This window comes from Astyanax mexicanus, chromosome 14, assembly GCF_023375975.1.
Source record: "Astyanax mexicanus isolate ESR-SI-001 chromosome 14, AstMex3_surface, whole genome shotgun sequence".
In the NCBI taxonomy this organism is placed as follows: Eukaryota; Metazoa; Chordata; class Actinopteri; order Characiformes; family Acestrorhamphidae; genus Astyanax; species Astyanax mexicanus.
The window spans coordinates 37,305,284-37,326,088 of NC_064421.1; the positions used below are offsets into that span (position 1 = coordinate 37,305,284).

A 20,805-nucleotide genomic window follows, 5' to 3' on the forward strand; every position below is an offset into this window, starting at 1 on the left:
ATACTTCATGCTTCCATCTGCTGAAAAGCTTTATGGAGATGAAGATTTCATTTTTCAGCACGACCTGGCACCTGCTCACAGTGCCAAAACCACCGGTAAATGCTTTACTGACCATGGTATTACTGTGCTCAATTGGCCTGCCAACTCTCCTGACGTGAACCCCATAGAGAATCTGTGGGATATTGTGAAGAGAAAGTTGAGAGACGCAAGACCCAACACTCTGGATGAGCTTAAGGCCGCTATCGAAGCATCCATAACACCTCAGCAGTGCCACAGGCTGATTGCCTCTATGCCACGCCACATTGAAGCAGTCATATCTGCAAAAGGATTCCCGACCAAGTATTGAGTGCATAACTGAACATAATTATTTGAAGGTTGACTCTTTTTGTATTAAAAACACTTTTCTTTTGTTGGTCGGATGAAATATGCTAATATTTTGAGATTTTTGTTTGAAATTTTTTGTTTTTTTCTTTACTTTTTTTGCCAAAATCATCAATATTAAAACAATAAAAGGCTTGAACTACTTCAGTTGTGTGTAATGAATCTAAAATATATGAAAGTCTAATGTTTATCAGTACATTCCAGAAGATAATGAACTCTATCACAATATGCTAATTTTAAAAAAAAGGCCCTGTATAAAGTATTCTACAGCTCTATTTCCTGTTTGTATCTTAATTCATGAAGCAAGAAAGAAAATCTAAGGTAAATTTAAAATCTCACAGTTATGTCCTGTATTCATGCTAAATTGAACTTACCTGTATGTTTTTACAACAATACGCTACTGTTAATTAAACAGGAAAATTTGTCTTAAGTACTGGCAACCAGAAAAAAATCTACTACTATCTAAACTACTGTAAAACAATGTCTTTAGACATTCTGAAGTTAAACTGTTCATATGACTGGTCCCTGTTTCCATTACTACTCAGTTCTGACTTTCTTTACAACGTAACATTTCACATCACACTTTTTATAGCACATATTTAGCATAATGATACAGTGTGTCACAAAACTGAGTACACCCCTCACATTTCTAAAGCACATCTTTTCATGGGACAACACTGACAACATTACACTTTAACACAATGAAAAGTAGTCTGTGTGCAGCTTATATAACAGTGTAAATTTATTCTTCCCTCAAAATAACTCAATATACAGCCATTCATGTCTAAACCACCTGCAACAAAAGTGAGTACAGCCCTAAGAGACTACACCCCTAATGTCCAAATTGAGTACTGCTTGTCATTTTCCTTCCAAAATGTCATATGACTTGTTAGTGTTACTAGGTCTCAGGTGTGCATATGGAGCAGGTGTGTTTAATTTTGTAGTACAGCTCTCATACACTCTACATGAAGGTGGCCAAGGCTACAAGAAGATTGCCAAGCTGCAGCACAGTGGCCAAGATCATCCAGCATTAAAAGCTGTCTTTGAAAGATAGGTGCAAGAGTGCTGTCAGCATTGCTGAAGAGATTGAAGAGGTGGGGAGGTCAGCTTGTCAGTGCTCAGACAATACGCCGCACACCACATTAATTGGCCTGCATGGCTGTCAGCCCAGAAGGAGGCATCTCCTGAAGTCTATACACAAGAAAGCCTGCAAACAGTTTGCTGAAGACATGTCAACCAATGACATGGATTACTGGAACAATGTCCTACAGTCTGATGAGACCAAGATTCATTTGTTTGGTTTAGATGGTCTCAAGCATGTGTGGTGGCAATCAGGTGAGGGGTATAAAGAATTTTGTCATGCCTACAGTCAAGCATGGTGGTGGGAATTCCATGGTCCGGGGCTGCATGAGTGCAGCAGGTGTTGGGGAGTTACATTTCACTGAGGGACACATGAACTCCAACACGTACTGTGAAATACTAAAACAGAGCATGATCCCCTCCCTCCGGAAGTTGGGTTGCAGGGCAGCGATCCAGCATGATAATGACCCCAAACACACCTCTAAGATGACCATTGATTTATTGAAGAGAAAAAGGGTAAAGGTGATGGACTGATGATGTCTCCATACCTAAACCCATTTTTGGGGCATCCTCAAGTGGAAGGTGGGGGAATGGGAAAGGGGTGTACTCACTTTTGTTGCCGGGGGTTTAGACATTAATGGCTGCATATTGAGTTATTTTAAGGGAGGGATACATTTATACTGTTATATAAGCTGCACACAGACTACTTTTCATTGTGCCAACGTGTCATTTTGTCACCGTTGTCCCACGAAAAGATATACTTAAATATCTGCAGAAATGTGAGGGGTGTACTCACTTTTGTGACACACTGCATGTGGATAACACTGAGAATTTTGTGTACTAACAGAAGAATGAATCCAACCTTGGTCTTGATGATGAAAGTGCGATATCCTCCAATGGCTATCTGCTTCTTCATCACACTGAAGTTGTTGAAGCGGCACATGAGAAGGCCGGCGCTCTGGACTCGGAGGTTAAAGTCCACATCATCACACGTGAATCTACCATTGACAGAGGGATGGGGAATATGTGTGAGTAAGAGCTCCTGTTAAATTTTCTCTTGCTTTGTTAAAAGAATCGGTCACGCTTACCGGTTTTGGTTGTACTGCACATCCTGTGTGAGGTCCACATTGAGGAGCAGGAAGTCGTGCAGGTGTCCTCGTGAGAAGGGCTCTCTGCGTCGCCCGAACCCAGAACCCCGACTCGACCACTTTCTGAGGCCGCAAAGCCCATACTGCGTGATGTCTGGAGACGCCTCCATGTGCTGCAGCACCTGCTTCAGTGACACGTTCCGCTCTGTGCCTGCTGTGCCACTAGATACACATATACACAAAAATCTATCAACCGTTCATATTCTGTAGTACATTCACACATGACACAGATCAGAATTTTTATGCTCAGTGCTCAACAGTTCAGCTCCTTTAAAGGCAAGTTCTTTACCATATGTCCATTTAATATTTCTTTTTAATAATAATGTGTCAGTACAGAATGTATAAGCTCTATTTGGAGTATTCTGTCAGTTTTAATATGCAGCAGTGATTTAAAGCGTAGAGACGTGGAATCACAACCAGGGGGTTACTGGCAGGAAGTGTGGTTGGGATATGTAGAGTAACAATGCTTCTCTTCCCTTAGCATTTCCAGCTGAGGCACATAACTGTAGTGGAGACCAGTCTCAGCCCAGTATTGTCTCAGCGTTGATTCAGTGTTGTCTAGGTCTCAGAGTGAGGTCGACTTGAAAATTTATTAATATGTAGAGTACCAGTCAAAAATGTCCTTTACAATCAATGTTTTTATTTTTTTTGTACATTGTAAATAAATACTGAGGTCCTTCAGACTATGAAGGAACACATAAGCAATCATGTTGTGATTTAAAAATGTTGCAATTAAGTGCTCTTATTTGGGGACAACTGATGCTCTCATATTCCAAGTAATTCCCTCATAAAGCTGACTGAGAAAAAGACAAGATGCAAAGCTATCATCTACTCAAGAGCTGCTACTTTGAAGAATCTAAAATTCAAAACATATTCTTATTTAATACTTTTTTCGTTATTAAATAATCCCATATATATTTCTTCATAGGTTGGATGACTTTAGTATTAATCTACAAAGCAGAACATTTAAAGCACTGAATTTAAGGTGTGTCCAAATTTTAGTGTGGTACTGAATCATGCATATTTGTATGATAATGGATGTACAATCAGATTTGTAGTTTATCAGCTTGTCTCAGTGTCTCAGCAACTTTTTTTCTAGGTCTTGACTTTTTACATTTTACATTACATTACATTTGGCAGACGCTTTTGTCCAAAGCGACTTACAATGAAGCACAGTGAAGCACAAAAGTAATAGAAGTTAAAGGTAAAAATATCTTTAGATCTTTAGGGCCTAAAGGAGGTTAGACTCAACTATTCAGTCTTGGCCTTTACTCAGATTGTACGTGTCCCGGTGTTAGCCTTCACAGCGTTAGTGGTTTTGACTACATTACCTCCTTTACTGCAACACTAGCTCCCTTGGCTGCTCATTTTGCTCCATTGCCCATATTTTCTAGTGTTTCTCAATTCTGGTCCTAATGCCACTCTGCACTGCACACTTTAGTTGTTTCCCTAATTTACCTACGATATAATGATAAAGAATAATATGGAAATGTACACATAGTGTAGGAGGTAAATGCCTGTGAGAAGTACCTTTTGGTGTCAACGTCTACACTGTTCCACATAACACAGGAGTCATCTGCCAGGATGATAAAGGGCCAAACGTCCTGTGGACGACTGCCATGCTCCACCCTCCGATTACGCTCCAGCTCCAGATTGTGGTAGGACAACTCTTTAATGAGGAAATGTGCTGCACCTATGTGGGTGAAAGAGAGAAAGAAAGAGAGAGAGAGGGGTAAAACATTTCAGTTTCAAAAGTGAAAAAATACTGAAGAACTGGTAAGAAGACTAATATCTAATAAACCTCATCATTACTATTTTGTACATCAGATGTTAGACCCCTTAAACCATGAGCCCTCGTTCCAGTTTTTTTGGAAAAAAAAAAAAAAAAAAAAGTGTATATAAAAAGGCTCTCTTTTTTTATTAAATGTATGTGGTTTAATTTGCATTTTACTGACATGGCCTGACCCTTTTTTTTTTACCCATTAACCCTTTATCTGACAAATTTAACACTTTTAGAACTGAAGAATAGCCCTGGTCAGTGCTCAGAAATCCCTGCAGTTACTGAATAATCCACTTTAGCAAGCTTTGGCACAATCTCATGATGAATAATTGACATCTCAATAAATGTATTTATTATTAACTGCACAAAATCTATAAAATAAAAAACAAAAACTGAAAAAAAATATTGCATAATTAACTGATAGTAATCTAATGCTTAACTTATAATTAAGTTTCATTAGCTTATCCTGACTTTACAGTGCATTTTTATTAAAAAACATTTTATTAAAAAAAATGTGTTACCTATTCCAGCTCCATTAAAGATGGTGGGCAGAACTAGCATGATGTGATTAGGCCAATACTTCTTATACACAGCCATCTCATATTCTTTGATGACCAGGATGTGAAGATGGGAGGCTCCGTCCATGGCGTGGTACAGGTTGAACAGCCCGTGCTCGTGGCGTCCTGTCGTGGGTGTAAATATGGGGCTCTTGATGCAGTCAGGATTCTAGAGGCCAGAAAGTTAAACTACATTTTAAAATATATAATTCATGTTTTACAGGGCTAATACTGTAAAAAATATTTGACAGTAACTTTCTAAAGTACTTTATGTACTAATATATATGTTTATGCATAGTGCGTCTCCTTTTTAACCATCTTTTAACATTATCTGATCACTAGTTAAAAACTAGCAAAAAACATCAATAGTCCATACCCAGTCAGAGGTGAGTGGGAGTCTCATGCTCTCCAGCTGGCCTCCTGATTGGCTGAAGGAGAAGTGATGCTCTTTTGATTTGGGGATGATGAAGTATAGCTGGATCTCCTCCCCCAACAGCAGGTGAGAGAAAGTGAAAGCATGCAGGGTGGATTCATACAGCTAAACACACACACAAACACACACACACACACACACACACACACACACACACAAACACACACAAAATGTGGTAATGTATTGTGGTAAAGCTGATCAGAATATCACTGATCAGCTAATGTTTGGATGTAATGGGCTGAAGAGGTTAAGTATTGTGTGATTAGAAAATACAGCTGCTGTGAACAAACATATAATTTAATCAATGTATCCAAAATTAAAGTAAATCAAATGCTATAATTATACAATCATTGTAACATTATACATGTAAGGGTTCTATCTGCGGGCTCCTTTGTCTCCATCTGGTGGACATTTGTGGGTATTGACCTGCCTTTTTGATCTGAACTCTGAACCTTGATTGTCTGTGATGCCATCCACCTGTGACTGTTTGACCTTGTTGTTTCCTTGCCTCTCATTGGTTCTTTCCCCCCCTCCTGCCTTATTTAAACCCTGGATTTTGGGTAATCTGCCTCGGATTGTCGTGCCGTGCCCTGTCAACGTTTTGTGAGTTATTCCTGACTTTATCCTTCGTGCTGTTCTGTTGTGTTTTTTTCTCTCTGAAAGGATTTAAGTGGGATTTTTGTGAACCTGTTTTTTGTTTGGACAATTGATGGACTGTTTTTGTGGGATTTTGTTGGACAATTGATTAAGTGGGATTTTGGGAATCTGTTTTTGTTTGGACAATTGATGGACTGTTTTTGTGGGTTGTTTTGTTAGATATTTTTTGACCTGCTTAAAGGGATATTTTTGTAGAGATTTTTGCTCCAACCAGTGGATTTTTAGTTTGGTATTTTTGGGAAAATGTTTTTGTCCTGAGAAGAGGAAGTTTGTGTTGTATTCTTTGTTTGACCTAATAAATCAGCACTCTCCCGATTTCTCTCTGCTTTTGGGTCCAATTTCTAGATCCCTGACAGTACAATCCGAGCAACATGGACCCAGCAGACCAACCATCCCAAGACCAAACGTTCCCCGACTTCCTTCGCTCTGCCTTGGAACAACAAGGAGCTGTTCTTGGGAGGCACCACAACCAACTAGACTCAATGTCCAAAACTATGGAGAACATGACAACAAGACTAGCTGACCTGGCGGCCCAGATCCAGCACCTCCACCTCTCCCGGACAGCTGCCACGGCTGAAGCTACACCTGCCACCCAAGCCGAACCGACCCCTATGACACTGTCAACCCTCCATACTCCCGAACCCCGTTTGCCCCGTCCAGAACGGTACTCAGGTGAACCTGGCACCTGCCGCTCTTTCCTCACCCAGTGTGACTTAGTCTTTCAACTCCAGCCTATGACCTTTCCGTCTGATCCAGCCAAGGTGGCGTATATCATAACGCAACTTTCGGGGAAAGCCAAAGAGTGGGGAACATCAGTCTGGGAGACAAAGCAGCCATTCTGCATGATCTACAAAGATTTTGTGGAGGAAATGAAGAAGGTCTTTGACAGGTCGAAGTATGGGAGAGAGGCTGCCAGAGAGATGTTGGTCATCCGCCAAGGCAACAGGTCAGTTTCTGATTTTGCTATCCAGTTCCGCACCCTGGCCACCTCGAGTGGCTGGAACTCCGAGGCCCAGCACGACACCTTCCTCCATGGTCTATCAGAGGCAGTAAAAGACCAACTAATAGCCCAAGACCCCCCTAAGACTTTAGACGACCTTGTGGACCGTGCCATTCGTATTGATAATCGCCTGCGACAACGCCAAGGAGGGGGGTTCTTCACCAGGCTTCAGAGTGTACCAGGCTGCACCGTATCCACACATCGGTCTACACTAGGCCTGACCCCACCCCCACCTCTCACACCAAGCAATGTCGAGCCCATGCAGGTAGATCGTACCCGGCTGTCACCTACAGAGAGGCAAAGAAGAATTCAGTCCGGTTCCTGCCTCTATTGTGGTCAGTTGGGACATCTGGCTGCCACCTGCCCGCTAAAAGCCAACGCTCGCCAGTAAAGCGAGGAGTACTGGTGAGCGTGACTCCTGTTAACCCACCCTCTTCCATTCCTTGCAACCTGTTCCCTGCAGTTTTAGAATGGGGCCAGCAACGTCAAACCTTTCAGGTGCTTATTGACTCAGGAGCTGACGAGAGCTTCATTGATGCCTCTCTAGCCTCCAAGTTGGCCATACCCACATCCCCCCTTCAAACACCCTTACTGGCAAGGGCTCTGAATGGAGCATCTCTGGGAGAGGTCACTCACATCACCTCTCCAGTCAGTCTCACTCTGTCTGGCAACCACCGTGAGTCGATTACCCTATGCCTTGTTGATTCCCCTCAAGCCCCCCTCGTCCTGGGCACCCCCTGGCTAGCCAAGCACAACCCTCTCATTGACTGGTCTAAAAACAAAATTGTTGGTTGGAATCAGTCCTGCCATTCCCAATGCCTGCGCTCTGCTATGCTTTCAGAGTCCCCTAGCCCGGAACCCCATGAAGAGTTCCCTGACCTGTCTGAAATTCCCCTAGAATACCTGGATCTGAAGGCGGTGTTTAGCAAGTCCCGAGCCATATCCCTACCCCCGCACCGACCCTATGACTGTGCCATAGAGCTTCTACCTGGCACATTCCCCCCCAGAGGTGGTCTATATTCGCTCTCTCAGCCTGAGACTGTGGCTATGAATAAATATATATCAGAGTCCCTAGCTGCGGGTATCATTCGCCCCTCTTCCTCACGAGCAGGTGCCGGTTTCTTCTTCGTGGGCAAGAAGGATGGCTCACTTCGGCCCTGCATTGACTATCGAGGACTAAATGAAATAACTGTCCGAAACCGCTATCCCCTTCCTCTTATGTCCTCTGCCTTTGAAATGCTTCAAGGTGCCACGGTGTTCAGCAAATTGGATCTCCGTAATGCCTACCACTTGGTCCGGATTAAGGAGGGAGACGAGTGGAAGACCGCTTTCAATACCCCCTCTGGCCATTATGAATATCTTGTCCTCCCATTTGGACTGACCAATGCTCCTGCCGTCTTTCAGGCTCTTGTTAACGATGTCCTCAGGGACATGCTTAATAAGTTTGTTTTTGTTTATTTGGATGACATCCTCATTTTTTCGAAGTCCTTACCAGAGCATATTGCTCATGTCCGAACAGTCCTTCAACGCCTCCTGGAGAATCGGCTCTATGTGAAGGCAGAAAAAAGTGAGTTCCATCAAGACACCATCTCCTTCCTGGGCTTTGTGGTCTCCACGGGAACCCTACAAATGGATCCTAGCAAAGTGCGGGCTGTGGTGGAGTGGCCCGAACCATCTACACGCAAGGAGCTACAGCGGTTCCTTGGTTTTGCTAATTTTTACCGCCGGTTTATCAGGAACTATAGCACCCTGGCAGCCCCCCTGACTTCTCTCACATCTTCCGCTGTGGCCTTCCACTGGTCCCCATCTGCCAATAAGGTCTTCCAAGCCTTGAAATCTTGTTTCACCTCTGCCCCCATCCTCGTACAGCCTGACCCTGACCAACAATTCATTGTGGAGGTAGATGCCTCAGATGTGGGTGTGGGGGCTGTCCTCTCCCAGCGCTCTACTAAGGATCAGAAGGTACATCCATGTGCCTTTTACTCCCACCGGCTCTCCCCCAGTGAACGCAACTATGACATCGGTGACCGAGAGCTCCTGGCGGTGAAATTGGCCTTGGAGGAGTGGAGGCATTGGTTGGAGGGGAGCACATTGCCATTCCTGGTCTGGACTGACCATAAAAATCTGGAATATCTGCGCTCTGCCAAACGCCTGAATCCCCGTCAAGCCCGCTGGTCCCTCTTCTTCTCCAGATTTAATTTTACCCTCTCCTATCGCCCTGGGTCGAAGAATGGAAAACCTGATGCCCTTTCCCGTTCATTCAGCAGTTCGGACAGTACCCCTTCCCCCACCACTATTCTCCCTGAACGCTGCCTTGTCGGCGCCGCCATTATGGACATTGAGTCACTGGTACAGAATGCTCAAGACTCTGAATCCACCCCCAGTCAGTGTCCGTCTAATTGTTTGTTTGTCCCAGTTTCTGTCCGTCCACAGGTGCTGCAATGGGGTCACTCCTCCCGCCTGTCCTGCCACCCTGGAACCAGACGAACCCAGTCCTTTATCAAGAGACGGTTCTGGTGGCCGTCCATGGGGAGAGAGGTCCGCCGATTCGTCTCTGCCTGTCCAGTCTGCGCCCAGAACAAGAGGCCTACTCAACCTCCATCAGGTCTATTACAGCCTTTATCTATACCCAAGAGACCCTGGTCCCACATTGCCCTTGATTTCATTACCGGCCTGCCCGAATCTAACGGCAACACTACCATTTTAACTGTGGTTGACCGGTTTTCTAAATCTGTTCATTTTATCCCTTTGCCCAAACTACCATCTGCTAGAGAGACCGCTAATTTGCTGATAAATCATGTTTTTAGACTGCATGGGCTCCCCGTAGAGGTGGTCTCGGACAGTTTACATCTAGGTTCTGGCAAGCCTTTTGTAAGATGCTTGGTGCTTCAGTCTCTCTCTTCTGGTTTTCACCCGCAGTCTAATGGCCAGACGGAGAGGGCAAACCAGCTTCTGGAGACGGTTCTACGCTGCCTGGCCTCCCAGAACCCCTCCACCTGGAGTCAGCAGTTGCCCTGGGCCGAGTACTCTATCAACTCGCTCACCTCCTCTTCGTCTGGCCTGTCACCCTTTGAATGCTGCCTGGGTTACCAACCGCCCCTGTTCCCCGACCAAGAAGTGGAGGTTGGGGTTCCCTCTGCCCAAGCCTTCGTTCGTCGCTGCCGTCGGACATGGCGCCAAGCACGCTCTGCTCTCCGACGTGCCTCGGCCAGGATCAAGAAACAGGCGGACAGGCATCGCACCATGGCCCCTCGTTACCGGGTGGGCCAGCGTGTTTGGTTGTCCACCCAGGACCTTCCACTTAAGGTGGACTCCCGCAAGCTGGCACCCCGCTTCATCGGCCCCTTCCCGATTTGTAAACTTATCAACCGGTCTGCTGTTAGGCTGAAGTTGCCCCTCAACCTTCGCCGCATCCACCCCACCTTCCACGTCTCCCGCATCAAGCCATTCATTTGTAGTCCCATGCACCCTGCCCCTGTACCCCCTCCTCCCCCCCGACTCATTGATGGCTTTGATGCCTATACAGTGCGTCGGCTGCTGCAGGCCCGTCGACGGGGCCGTGGCTGGCAGTATCTTGTTGACTGGGAGGGTTACGGCCCGGAGGAGAGGAGCTGGGTCCCTGCGCGCCAGATCCTCGATCCCTCTCTCATCAGGGACTTTCACCGTCGGCATCTTGCCCAATCCACTGTTACGCCGGGAGGCGTTCGTTGATGGCGGGGTACTGTAAGGGTTCTATCTGCGGGCCCCTTTGTCTCCATCTGGTGGACATTTGTGGGTATTGACCTGCCTTTTTGATCTGAACTCTGAACCTTGATTGTCTGTGATGCCATCCACCTGTGACTGTTTGACCTTGTTGTTTCCTTGCCTCTCATTGGTTCTTTCCCCCCCTCCTGCCTTATTTAAACCCTGGATTTTGGGTAATCTGCCTCGGATTGTCGTGCCGTGCCCTGTCAACGTTTTGTGAGTTATTCCTGACTTTATCCTTCGTGCTGTTCTGTTGTGTTTTTTTCTCTCTGAAAGGATTTAAGTGGGATTTTTGTGAACCTGTTTTTTGTTTGGACAATTGATGGACTGTTTTTGTGGGATTTTGTTGGACAATTGATTAAGTGGGATTTTGGGAATCTGTTTTTGTTTGGACAATTGATGGACTGTTTTTGTGGGTTGTTTTGTTAGATATTTTTTGACCTGCTTAAAGGGATATTTTTGTAGAGATTTTTGCTCCAACCAGTGGATTTTTAGTTTGGTATTTTTGGGAAAAGGTTTTTGTCCTGAGAAGAGGAAGTTTGTGTTGTATTCTTTGTTTGACCTAATAAATCAGCACTCTCCCGATTTCTCTCTGCTTTTGGGTCCAATTTCTAGATCCCTGACAATACAAGACCTTAAAGACAAAAGAAAGTAATGCTACTGGACAGCAAATTGGTTACATTTAAAAAAATGTTATCACAGCAAAAATATTTGTCAGCTTGGTTTAAATTCATTTAGAATGATCTTCTAGCCTTCACATATTATTACCTGATATCGAGGGTTGAAACCCATGTACTGATGGCACTGCTCACAGTGATGGTATGTGTTGTACGCTGCATATTTGGAGAGTTTTATCCGCGCTGTCCGCTGGCGGAGATATACCTCCTCCTGACGCCGGGGGTTTTCTTCAAAAACACACATGAAAGAAAAAATGTGAATTCATATTATTTAAAACCTTATACAGTATATGCACTTAAAAAATAATCATACTATAATCATATTTATTTTCAACATTTTATATTTTGTGATCCAAGACACTTGTAGTTGTAGTACAGATGTAGATGTAGTTCTGTCTTGTTTTTGCTGCTGGGCTTACTCTCTGCGTTTGGAGTGAAGTCAGTGGAATAGATGACACTGATATCCTCATATTTAGGATCGTGAATGATAAAATCAAATGGCATTCCTCTCATGGTATCAGCATTGGGCCACGATGCAATGGCCTGGTGATACTGCACCAAATCTGACTGACAATCTAAAAAAAATAAAAAAACAGACGATAAATCACATGAATCTCAATGAATTAGATTCAGTGATCATGTACGGGACAGTATGATTTTATGTTATATACTTACTGCAGTTTATATCCTCTTCATCATAAATATCCACCTCCATGAGTCTGATCAGCATGCGGGACAGGATGCCCAGAAACTGCAGGTACGCTCCCGTCTTTCCGACCTGGAGATATATACAACACATCAGTATATCCTCCTACTGTTTATACAGATGAAATATCTACTAAATATTAAGTAATTATCTGTTCTATATGTTATTATGCAAATGTTTCATATGTTTTTACATACTGATAAATTGGTGTTTTAGTGCTGGGGGAATCTGGCCTAGAAACATTTTTTTATTGATTTTACCGCCTATTAAAAATCAAACTCCAGATGACAAAGAAATAGTTCAAAACTAGGTTTTTATGTAAAACAAATCACAATACACATATAAACACACATAAAATCAGCAGATATTTTGTGAAATAATCATGTGTTCCGCTTGCTGTTCAGGCCATTTGGGTTGAGTCGACTCTTTGAGTGAATCAACGATTGAAAACAAGGTGAGACGAATAAACAAAAGCGTTTATGGATATTTTAGAATAAAAATATAAAATGTATATTATATTTGTATTTTCGCATTAAAACTGTAAATCGAATTCACCAATTTAAGAGTGAAAATCGCCCAGCACCACAGTGTATACAAACAATGATGCTTGCTGTAACGAAGCTGCAACCCTGACCTGTGGTGGCCCGCTGAGGAGCAGTCTGCGTGGGTGAAAGTTGTCGGTGCGGCCCTCGGCCCGGTTACTGCTGTCCATGTGGTGCTGTCTAGGCACTGTCCACTGCCTGTAATAGAGAGACTGCTCAGTGCAGGTCATCATCTTGCTGAGGAGAGGTCTGAAGGAGCTGGCCCACTCCACAGAGGCATGCGGAAGGAAGGATGTGGGCTTTGGTAAGCCGCTGGCGTCCATGGTGGTGATGAGGTTATACAGGGCTTTGGGGAGGAGCACCACAGGGGGGCGGTTGAGGTTACGGCTCCAGGAGCAGCTCTGGCGCAGGGGGGAGGCCTGAGTGGATGAGGAGCCGGGGGAGGTGGACCGTCTCTGAGGAGTGCACTTGCTCAGGGCAGGCTGCTTGTCGGGTTTGCGTGGGGAGAATTCAGCCTGGGAATGATCTGGGCCAGGGAGTGTACTGTTCACTGCAGGCCACCAGGGGGAAACAGAAAAAAACAAAAACAAAATGCCACTGAGAAATGTTTGTCAGAGAAATACTGCAAAACTGCCAATAAATAAATGAATAAATAGGCAGACGGACAGAGAGACAGACATCCTAAATCATTATATAGCAATTTTATTTAAAAATAATTGTTTTATTGTAATGCACTACTGATCTGTAAAAAGGTAAAAGATGTATCTGTCTATTTTTGCTTCCCTGGGAACTGTGGAAGGAATAATATTTATTTCCCCGTTTAACAGGTAGCTGTTCCATGCATCATAGACCCATGGTTTGACTAACCGTCCACGACCAGCTCCTCCTCCTCGTTGTCGGTGCTGCTAAGTTTGTCGGGGTCACTCTCGGAGAGGTCGCTGGAGGTTCGGGCCCCTCGCTGGCTCTGCGGCTCTGCTAATACCAAGTAGGCTGCCAGCCCCAGCTCCTGCTCCATAGCCGTCCTCCGCAGAGCGCAGCAGCTCACCACTCGCTGGTCACAGTACTTCAGAGACCTGCCACATACACAACATGTCAAATAGTAAATGTCATATATTTCAACATCTTTTAGATTTAGCTGTAAAATTGAAGATCTCATTACATAAATGGTGCTTTTATAAGAAAAGAATTACAAGATGGCTAAGGTTTAACATAAAGCATCATGAAGCACAGTTCTACAGAAAATGCAGATGATAAAGTAAAAAAAGTAATAAATATAAGTTCAAAGAAGTTCAAGGGGGTTATGTGCTTCATACCTGAGGTGCTTAGCAACTGCCAAGTATCACCCTAGCAACCACCACGTAACATCATGACTCTAAGTTAAATCCTCCAATGTTGCCATTGCTATGGCATCCCATGTGGTTGCCATGGTGTTGCTAAGCGGATCCCAGATGGGTGCTACAGCGTGGCAAGGTGATTGCTATGGTATTAACTTAGAGTCATGATGTTACGTGGTGGTTGCTAGGGTGATACTTGGCAGTTGCTAAGGTATCACAGGTGGTTACAGCTGATGAGTGCCAAAACCAACAGAAAAATTAAACAGGTGTATACACATTTGTTGTCTCAAATATTTACATGTAACATTACTGACAAATACAGTGCTGTAAAAAAGTATGTACCCTCATACAGATTAAATGTTTATTTCATTTATTAAGGGAACAATTCTATCCAAATTAACCTGGCCCTATGTGAAAAAGTATTTGCCCCTAATCATAATAAATGGGTTGAGCACCTCTTGCCCCCAACAACTGCAATCAACCGTTTGCGATAACTAGTAATGAGTCTTTCAAATCTTTGTATATGTATTCTGGCCCACTCTACTTTGAATTGTGTTAATTTGGCCACATTTTCGAACACGAAAATTCCGTTTATGATCCTGCCACAGCAATCAGACTTTGACTTGGCCACTCCACTTTTTTTTGAGACATGCTTGTGTTCTTTGGCTTATTGTTATTTTGCAGAGCCTAAGTACACCTAAGCTTAGGGTCACAAACTGATGGAGGGACTTTATAGAATTTAGAGAGCAGAATTGCTATTTATTCAAGCAAGCTGTCCAGGTCCTAAAGCCACCAGAACCAGAACCACCATGTTCAACTTTCAGTATTCTTTTTCTGAAATCAAAAACTTTTGTCTTGTCAGTCCACAGAATATTTTGCCAAAGTCCTGGGATCATCAAGAGTTTTTTTTGGTGAGACGGTCCTTTGTGTGCTTTTTGGGCAGCAGTGGTTTTTGCCTTGGAACTCTGCCATGCCATACCATTTTCACATTTCTTATTATTGACCAGGATCTTCACTGAAGCAAGTAAGTTTTTAAATGTTGTTTTGTGGTCTTTTGGGACCTCCTGGATGAGTTGTCCATGCTCTTTTGTAGTAATTTCGGTAGGCCAACCACTGCTGGGAAGGTTTAACAGTGTTTCAGGTTTTCTCTATTTGTGAATAATAGCTCTTTCTGTGGTCTGCTGGAGACTGACTGAAAGACGTCAATGATTTCAGTCAATGTTTTCTGTTCTTGAATTTTGTCTGATCTGCCTGTAATAATGCCTGGTTGTGGCTAATGAAATTGAACTCAGCTGTCTAAAAAATATAGTTAATAACAGGTAATATATTTAATCAAATTCTCATAGAGTCAGGCTAGTTTGGATTGCTTTTTTTCCATAATAAATGAAATCCTTTAAACACTGCTTTTTGTATTTACTCAGGTTATCTTTGATATTAAAGTGTGTTTGATAATCTAAAAAAATGTATGACAAAAAAGACAAAAACAAAAGAAATCTGTAAGGGGTCAAATACTTTTACAAAGCACTCTATACAAATATTTTGAGTTATTTAAAATGTATTTTTTATCGTTGATTTTAATGTTTGGTGTTCCCGTCTGTGTGACAGGCAGTCTATCTGTAGCAAGTAATATAAATATGTAGAGAATGCTGGCTCATGACTGTACTACAGGTCCAAAATAACATACAGCACTTTTTAGTAACCACTTACCCAGGGTGAGATTTATACTGGATCGGGTTGAAGAGTACATAACTTATCACAAAATAACACTCAGCATTGTGTTGGTATCCTGAGGTTTTTCATATTTCTTGTTTATTTTAATGAATACAGAACTTTGAAACTATGTTAACTTAGCTTGATTTATGTAAGTGGTTTACCTATGCAACACTAGAGTTACCCAAGTAATGGTCAGGCTCTGCCTCTAAAACAGAAGCAGTGTTGACTGGACATACCTGGGCAGGGACTCCCCCATTGGATCCATGCCAGTAAAAATAAGGATGCACGGCAAAGCTTCCAGCTCCAGGTATGTGTGAGGAGTCCATTCTGGGTCTTGGATCTTCAGCCACAGCTACGCATGTATACAATTAACAGACAGTGAGCATCATAATACAGCATGTGATCCACTGTACTGTTAATAAAACTGAATTAATATTGGTTTTATAGCCTAAGCGATATCTTTTTCACACCAGTATAGAATAATTACACACAAAAAATAACAGAAATTGATTAAACTGTACGCTTTAAATGTAGCTGATAACCCATACATTCTTACAAACAAAAAGTATACAATGAATAAATACCCTCAGCTGATCGAGGAAGTGCTTGCCCACTATGATCCCAGACGTGGGGTCACCCAGTATAACTTCGAAGCGGTCGTGGAGCCCCAGGCGGTCCCGAATGCGGCAGAGCCGCTGGTGTGCCAGTGCTGCCAGGGATGGGAAGGGTATTCGGAGCAGCAGCATGTGCCCGTGATGGCTGGGGCAGCGGTGGGTGGAACTCAGCAGGCACTGCACCATCTCCAGGGTCTCTATGGAGGTGTGCTTCTGCAGCTGAGCCTGACCTCCAGCCGTCGCCATCAGAGCCACAGAGTAGTGCTGGAGCAGCACCTGGGTGCGGATTACTACGCTGTGCAGCTTTGGGAATCTAACAAAAAAATATCCCTTAGTTTAAAGTGTAAAGAGTAAAGACCTTCTAGAGCATCTCTATTGATCCCTCTATCATGAAATTGTGACGCAGTATAAAGAAACAACAGACATTTTCACATTATGTCAAAAACTGAAAAACGGCAAACATGGAAAAAACAGCAACAACATTACACATTATTAATTAATTGAAGGCAATGTGTGCCTTTACATTGTGTCAGAATTGTATGATGCATGGTCATCATACAGTAGAAATGTGTCCAAGATGACTATAAATGATGAAGAAATTTCTCTTTTGTAACAAAAATTCAAATTTAAAGGTTGTGAACCAACTGAGACAAAAGTAGCTATTGCCATCTGTTGCATTGTGCCTCCTCACATCATACAATAGATCCTAGACTGAATTGTACAATACTGGAGAGAAAGAAGGGAGATTTCCCAATGTTTGTACAGCGTAAACCTACTGCTTCAACATAATGAGACACTACAAATCTACTAAGGGATGCAATGCTCAATTACAATGATAAATTACTTATATTTATGCTGCTTTTAGGACAAAAATGTGGCTTTAAGGTAGATTAAGATAGATTTATTTTCAATTAATACTTACAGTTAACTTATTTGTGCTGTTAGTTAATTACCCATACTGCTTTGTTGTTCCTCACACCTCTCAATTTCTTTTTGACATTAACATTTTAATTGATGCCAAACAATACATTAAGATAAGAATATTGATTGCCCAACAAACTTCAATTTCAGTGATGATGGATGCTGGACTAAAGTGCTACATGACTTCTATATATTATGTATTATGCAGTATAACTTCAGCAGAAGGTTTTAACCTGATGCTTTGATTCGTCTTCGTGCCTATTGACTTTAACTGTTTTACATAATATTTGTGTTTAAATCTGGGCTTAAGCACCTCTATTCGTCTCAAGGACAGCAATATCAGTTGAGAGAAATACGTCCACTGCAGATTAATGTCACTGATTCCACATAAAATACCTCTCTTCCAGAACTGCCACCATGCTTTCAAATGAACTGTCGAAGCGCAGTAATGGCAGGCCGCTCCCCGAGCGTGTGGACTCCAGAAGCTCCGACACACCATAGTACTTAGTCTTCTCGTGGTACAGATCCACATCCTTCATGCAAACATACACAATACATACTGGTTTAATGCATTTAATGGGGATCTAAGGAATGTAGAAAGTGTTAAATCAAGGTGTCTCTATTGTATTATAATGATTAAGCCTGTTTTGAATCTTTACGTTATTGAATGCAGATGGCCAGTGGATCTCATTGTATGGGCTGATGCGTGTGTTTTGGGTCTGCAGAGCAAAGGGGAAGGAGGTCACGTGAAGAGTCAGGATGTTGGCAGCCTCTTGAATCTGTTTGCAGTTCAGCAGGCTGTCCACAAGACCTTCGCTGGGTTTGCCGCCCACTCTACTGTAGTGTCCACTGAAAAATCCCAACAGAGGCTCAGTTTTAATAACAGTAGGCACCTGTAAAGCTGGAAAAATCCTGAAGCAGGGAGCACTGTTACCTGCTGATGTCCCAGTGAGCATGGTCGTGCACCACAATGAAGAGTGTGTATGGGTTCATCTTGGATTTCTGGATCAGTTCGTTAATCTTTGCTACCACGGTCTGATCCAGTTTGACCACATACTGCTCAGCGTCCTTTGGGGACAGGCATTCCTGTTCCAGGCCTAACTCCTGCAGGACCCCTACAAATACATATCACAACTTCTATGATGACCTACTGTCACTGGTGATCTACAGTTAGGCCCTTAATATTTGGAGAGTGACACAGTCCTTATGTTTTGGGCTCTGAATGCCACCATGGAACAAATGAGATGTTACTGAAGTGCAGACATCCGGGTTTAATTCAAGGGATTGAACAAAAATATCCTATAAAGTGTTTAGGAATTACAACCATTTTTATACAAAGCCTCCTCATTTCAGGGGCTCAAAAGTAATTTATCAAATGAACTTTACTATAAAATGTTATTTTTTAATACTGTGTTGAGGATCCTATACAGGCAATGACTGCCTGAAGTCTGGAACCCACTGGCATCACCAAACACTGAGTTTCCTTTGTGATGCTTTACCAGGCCTTGTCGCTGGTTTGTGGTTCTTTATATCTTTAGTTTTGTCTTAAGTGAGTGAAATGCTGCTTGATTGTATTTAGATCTGGTGATTGACTTGACCACTGCAGAATATTCCACTTCTTTACCTTAAAATCATCTGTAAAGTTTAATCCTGTTCACTTCAGACTTTATTAGTCTTCTGTCACATCTTCAAAAAACATGCGACCCAGTGCCTTTGGAAACCATGTACGCCCATGTCACCACCATGTTTTATAGAGGATGTGATGACCATTGTTTCAAGCTGTTCCAATCCTTCTCCATACTTTTCTTATTTCAATCAATCTGGTGCAGGTTAATCTTAGTTTTATCTGTCCAAAGAATGCTGTTTCTGAACCGGGTTGTCTTCTTTAGATGTTTCAAATAAAGTCTTCTCTTCATAGTAGACTGAGATACTGTTTGGGTGGATGTTTTTTCTTGCCCATTCACCATTCCAAGTCATGATGTCTGTGATCATCCACAACTGCTGTTGAGTTGACCACTGCTAACATCTCTTTATGATAGATTTCTTATTTTTTTCAGATTAATGATGTTGAGGTGCTGATAGGAGCTGATGATAGATTAATGTGAAAATAGCTGGTGGAGCCCATTAAATCACTTTTTGAGATAATTTGTCCAATTACTTTTGACCCCCTAAAATGAGGAGGACTTTCTGAACGAATATTAATGGGCCTATCTGTAATAATGAAGAAAGCTAACATACCTGACCCAAAAAAAAAAAAAACATTGTAAAAATAATTATTGTTAAATCTGAACCAAGTACAGGGGCTATAAATTATATCTAAATTAAATCTGTAGCTAGAAGTCCTCGATGTGCTACATTTTATGCAGCACAGGTTATCTTTATTGTATCTGTGCCATATATAATTAAGAAACTAACTAACAAACAAACTAATTCACTAACCCTTTAACAGAGTAACTAACTGAATGCATAAACAATATGTTATTATTGACACATTGTTGCTGTTTTCTGCTTACTGTGTTGGACTTATATAAAAAGCTTATAAACACATGCAGTGAATACACTAATGTCATACAGCCTAATGTATCAGGCAAAAGAGTTTTTCTTGATTTTAACATCTGATTAGTCTTCAAATCTGTCTATTATTTAGTGGCCCTGAAAATTGGATAGTAGTTAACTGTTAAATGAACTGTGCAGCTGATAGATGGTTTAAGCTATATTCAGGAGTAGCTGTATGAAGATTAGCAAGCTAATACTCTACCTGAATTCCACAGGTGCAGGACCACTTGCTGGAATGCCACCTCAGACGGAGGGACACAGATCAGGAACTCCACCTTGTCAAAGGAGCCCAGGTCCAGGTTGTGTGTGCTGGAGTCAGCAATCGCACACACATGGGACAGCAGCTTCCGGGCAACAGCGAGCTGAATAGGCCGAATCTCACGCCATTCCACCCGGTACTCTGCAGAAGAAGAGGTAGATCAGACACTGCATACTGTAGAACTCCAATTTTCCTCAGCTATGGATAATTTAGGCTCAGGACTGAGCTATATGGTAAGGTCAGCATCATATGAAAATTACCTGTACATGGAGGTTCTCCACATCCTTGCGTAGAGGGGCTGCTCTTCTCTGGACTGGATTTCTCCAGCAATGCCTCCACATCTCCATCTACAGGTTGCATACAGAGAGCACTATAAAAACACATTAATATAGGAAAGGAATTTCCGAGAAAATGAAAATATCAGCATTAAATAAAAAAAGGCCACACAAAGCAGCTCTACCTGGACACAAGGAGCCAATGTAGGCCTCTAGTTCAGCGGTCATCCCGGAGGAAAGCTCCTGACTGATCTGTCTAACACAGTCACTGGGTGAGAGCATGCTTTCTGCAAGAGCTCGAGACTGATGCTTCCCTAAAGGGAAAATAATAGAGCATAGTTTATAACTGCATTTCGTCAAATAAATTAATTATAAAAATAGGTGTCTTTTAAGCTCTTCTAGTTTATGGTTGGCATTAGTCTACTCCT

The 20,805-nt window shown here is 42.6% G+C and overlaps 1 protein-coding gene across 3 annotated transcripts in view; it reads right to left on the reverse strand.

Annotated features, from left to right (window-relative positions):
• The window catches only part of greb1 (growth regulating estrogen receptor binding 1), a 52,490-nt gene that overhangs the window by 4,913 nt on the left and 26,772 nt on the right, over positions 1-20,805 (reverse strand). For all 3 annotated transcript variants that reach the window (XM_015603512.3, XM_015603511.3, XM_007240769.4), the window contains exons 12-29: positions 20,563-20,691; positions 20,363-20,449; positions 20,046-20,243; positions 18,222-18,402; positions 17,947-18,136; positions 17,684-17,820; positions 16,337-16,679; positions 15,989-16,104; positions 13,573-13,778; positions 12,798-13,255; positions 12,133-12,235; positions 11,877-12,032; positions 11,549-11,685; positions 5,323-5,484; positions 4,911-5,115; positions 4,140-4,302; positions 2,550-2,771; positions 2,324-2,459 (exon numbers count right to left, since the gene is read on the reverse strand). In XM_015603512.3, coding sequence (XP_015458998.3) covers positions 2,324-2,459; positions 2,550-2,771; positions 4,140-4,302; positions 4,911-5,115; positions 5,323-5,484; positions 11,549-11,685; positions 11,877-12,032; positions 12,133-12,235; positions 12,798-13,255; positions 13,573-13,778; positions 15,989-16,104; positions 16,337-16,679; positions 17,684-17,820; positions 17,947-18,136; positions 18,222-18,402; positions 20,046-20,243; positions 20,363-20,449; positions 20,563-20,691 — 3,329 coding nt within the window. The remainder of the gene's footprint in view (positions 1-2,323; positions 2,460-2,549; positions 2,772-4,139; positions 4,303-4,910; positions 5,116-5,322; positions 5,485-11,548; positions 11,686-11,876; positions 12,033-12,132; positions 12,236-12,797; positions 13,256-13,572; positions 13,779-15,988; positions 16,105-16,336; positions 16,680-17,683; positions 17,821-17,946; positions 18,137-18,221; positions 18,403-20,045; positions 20,244-20,362; positions 20,450-20,562; positions 20,692-20,805) is intronic.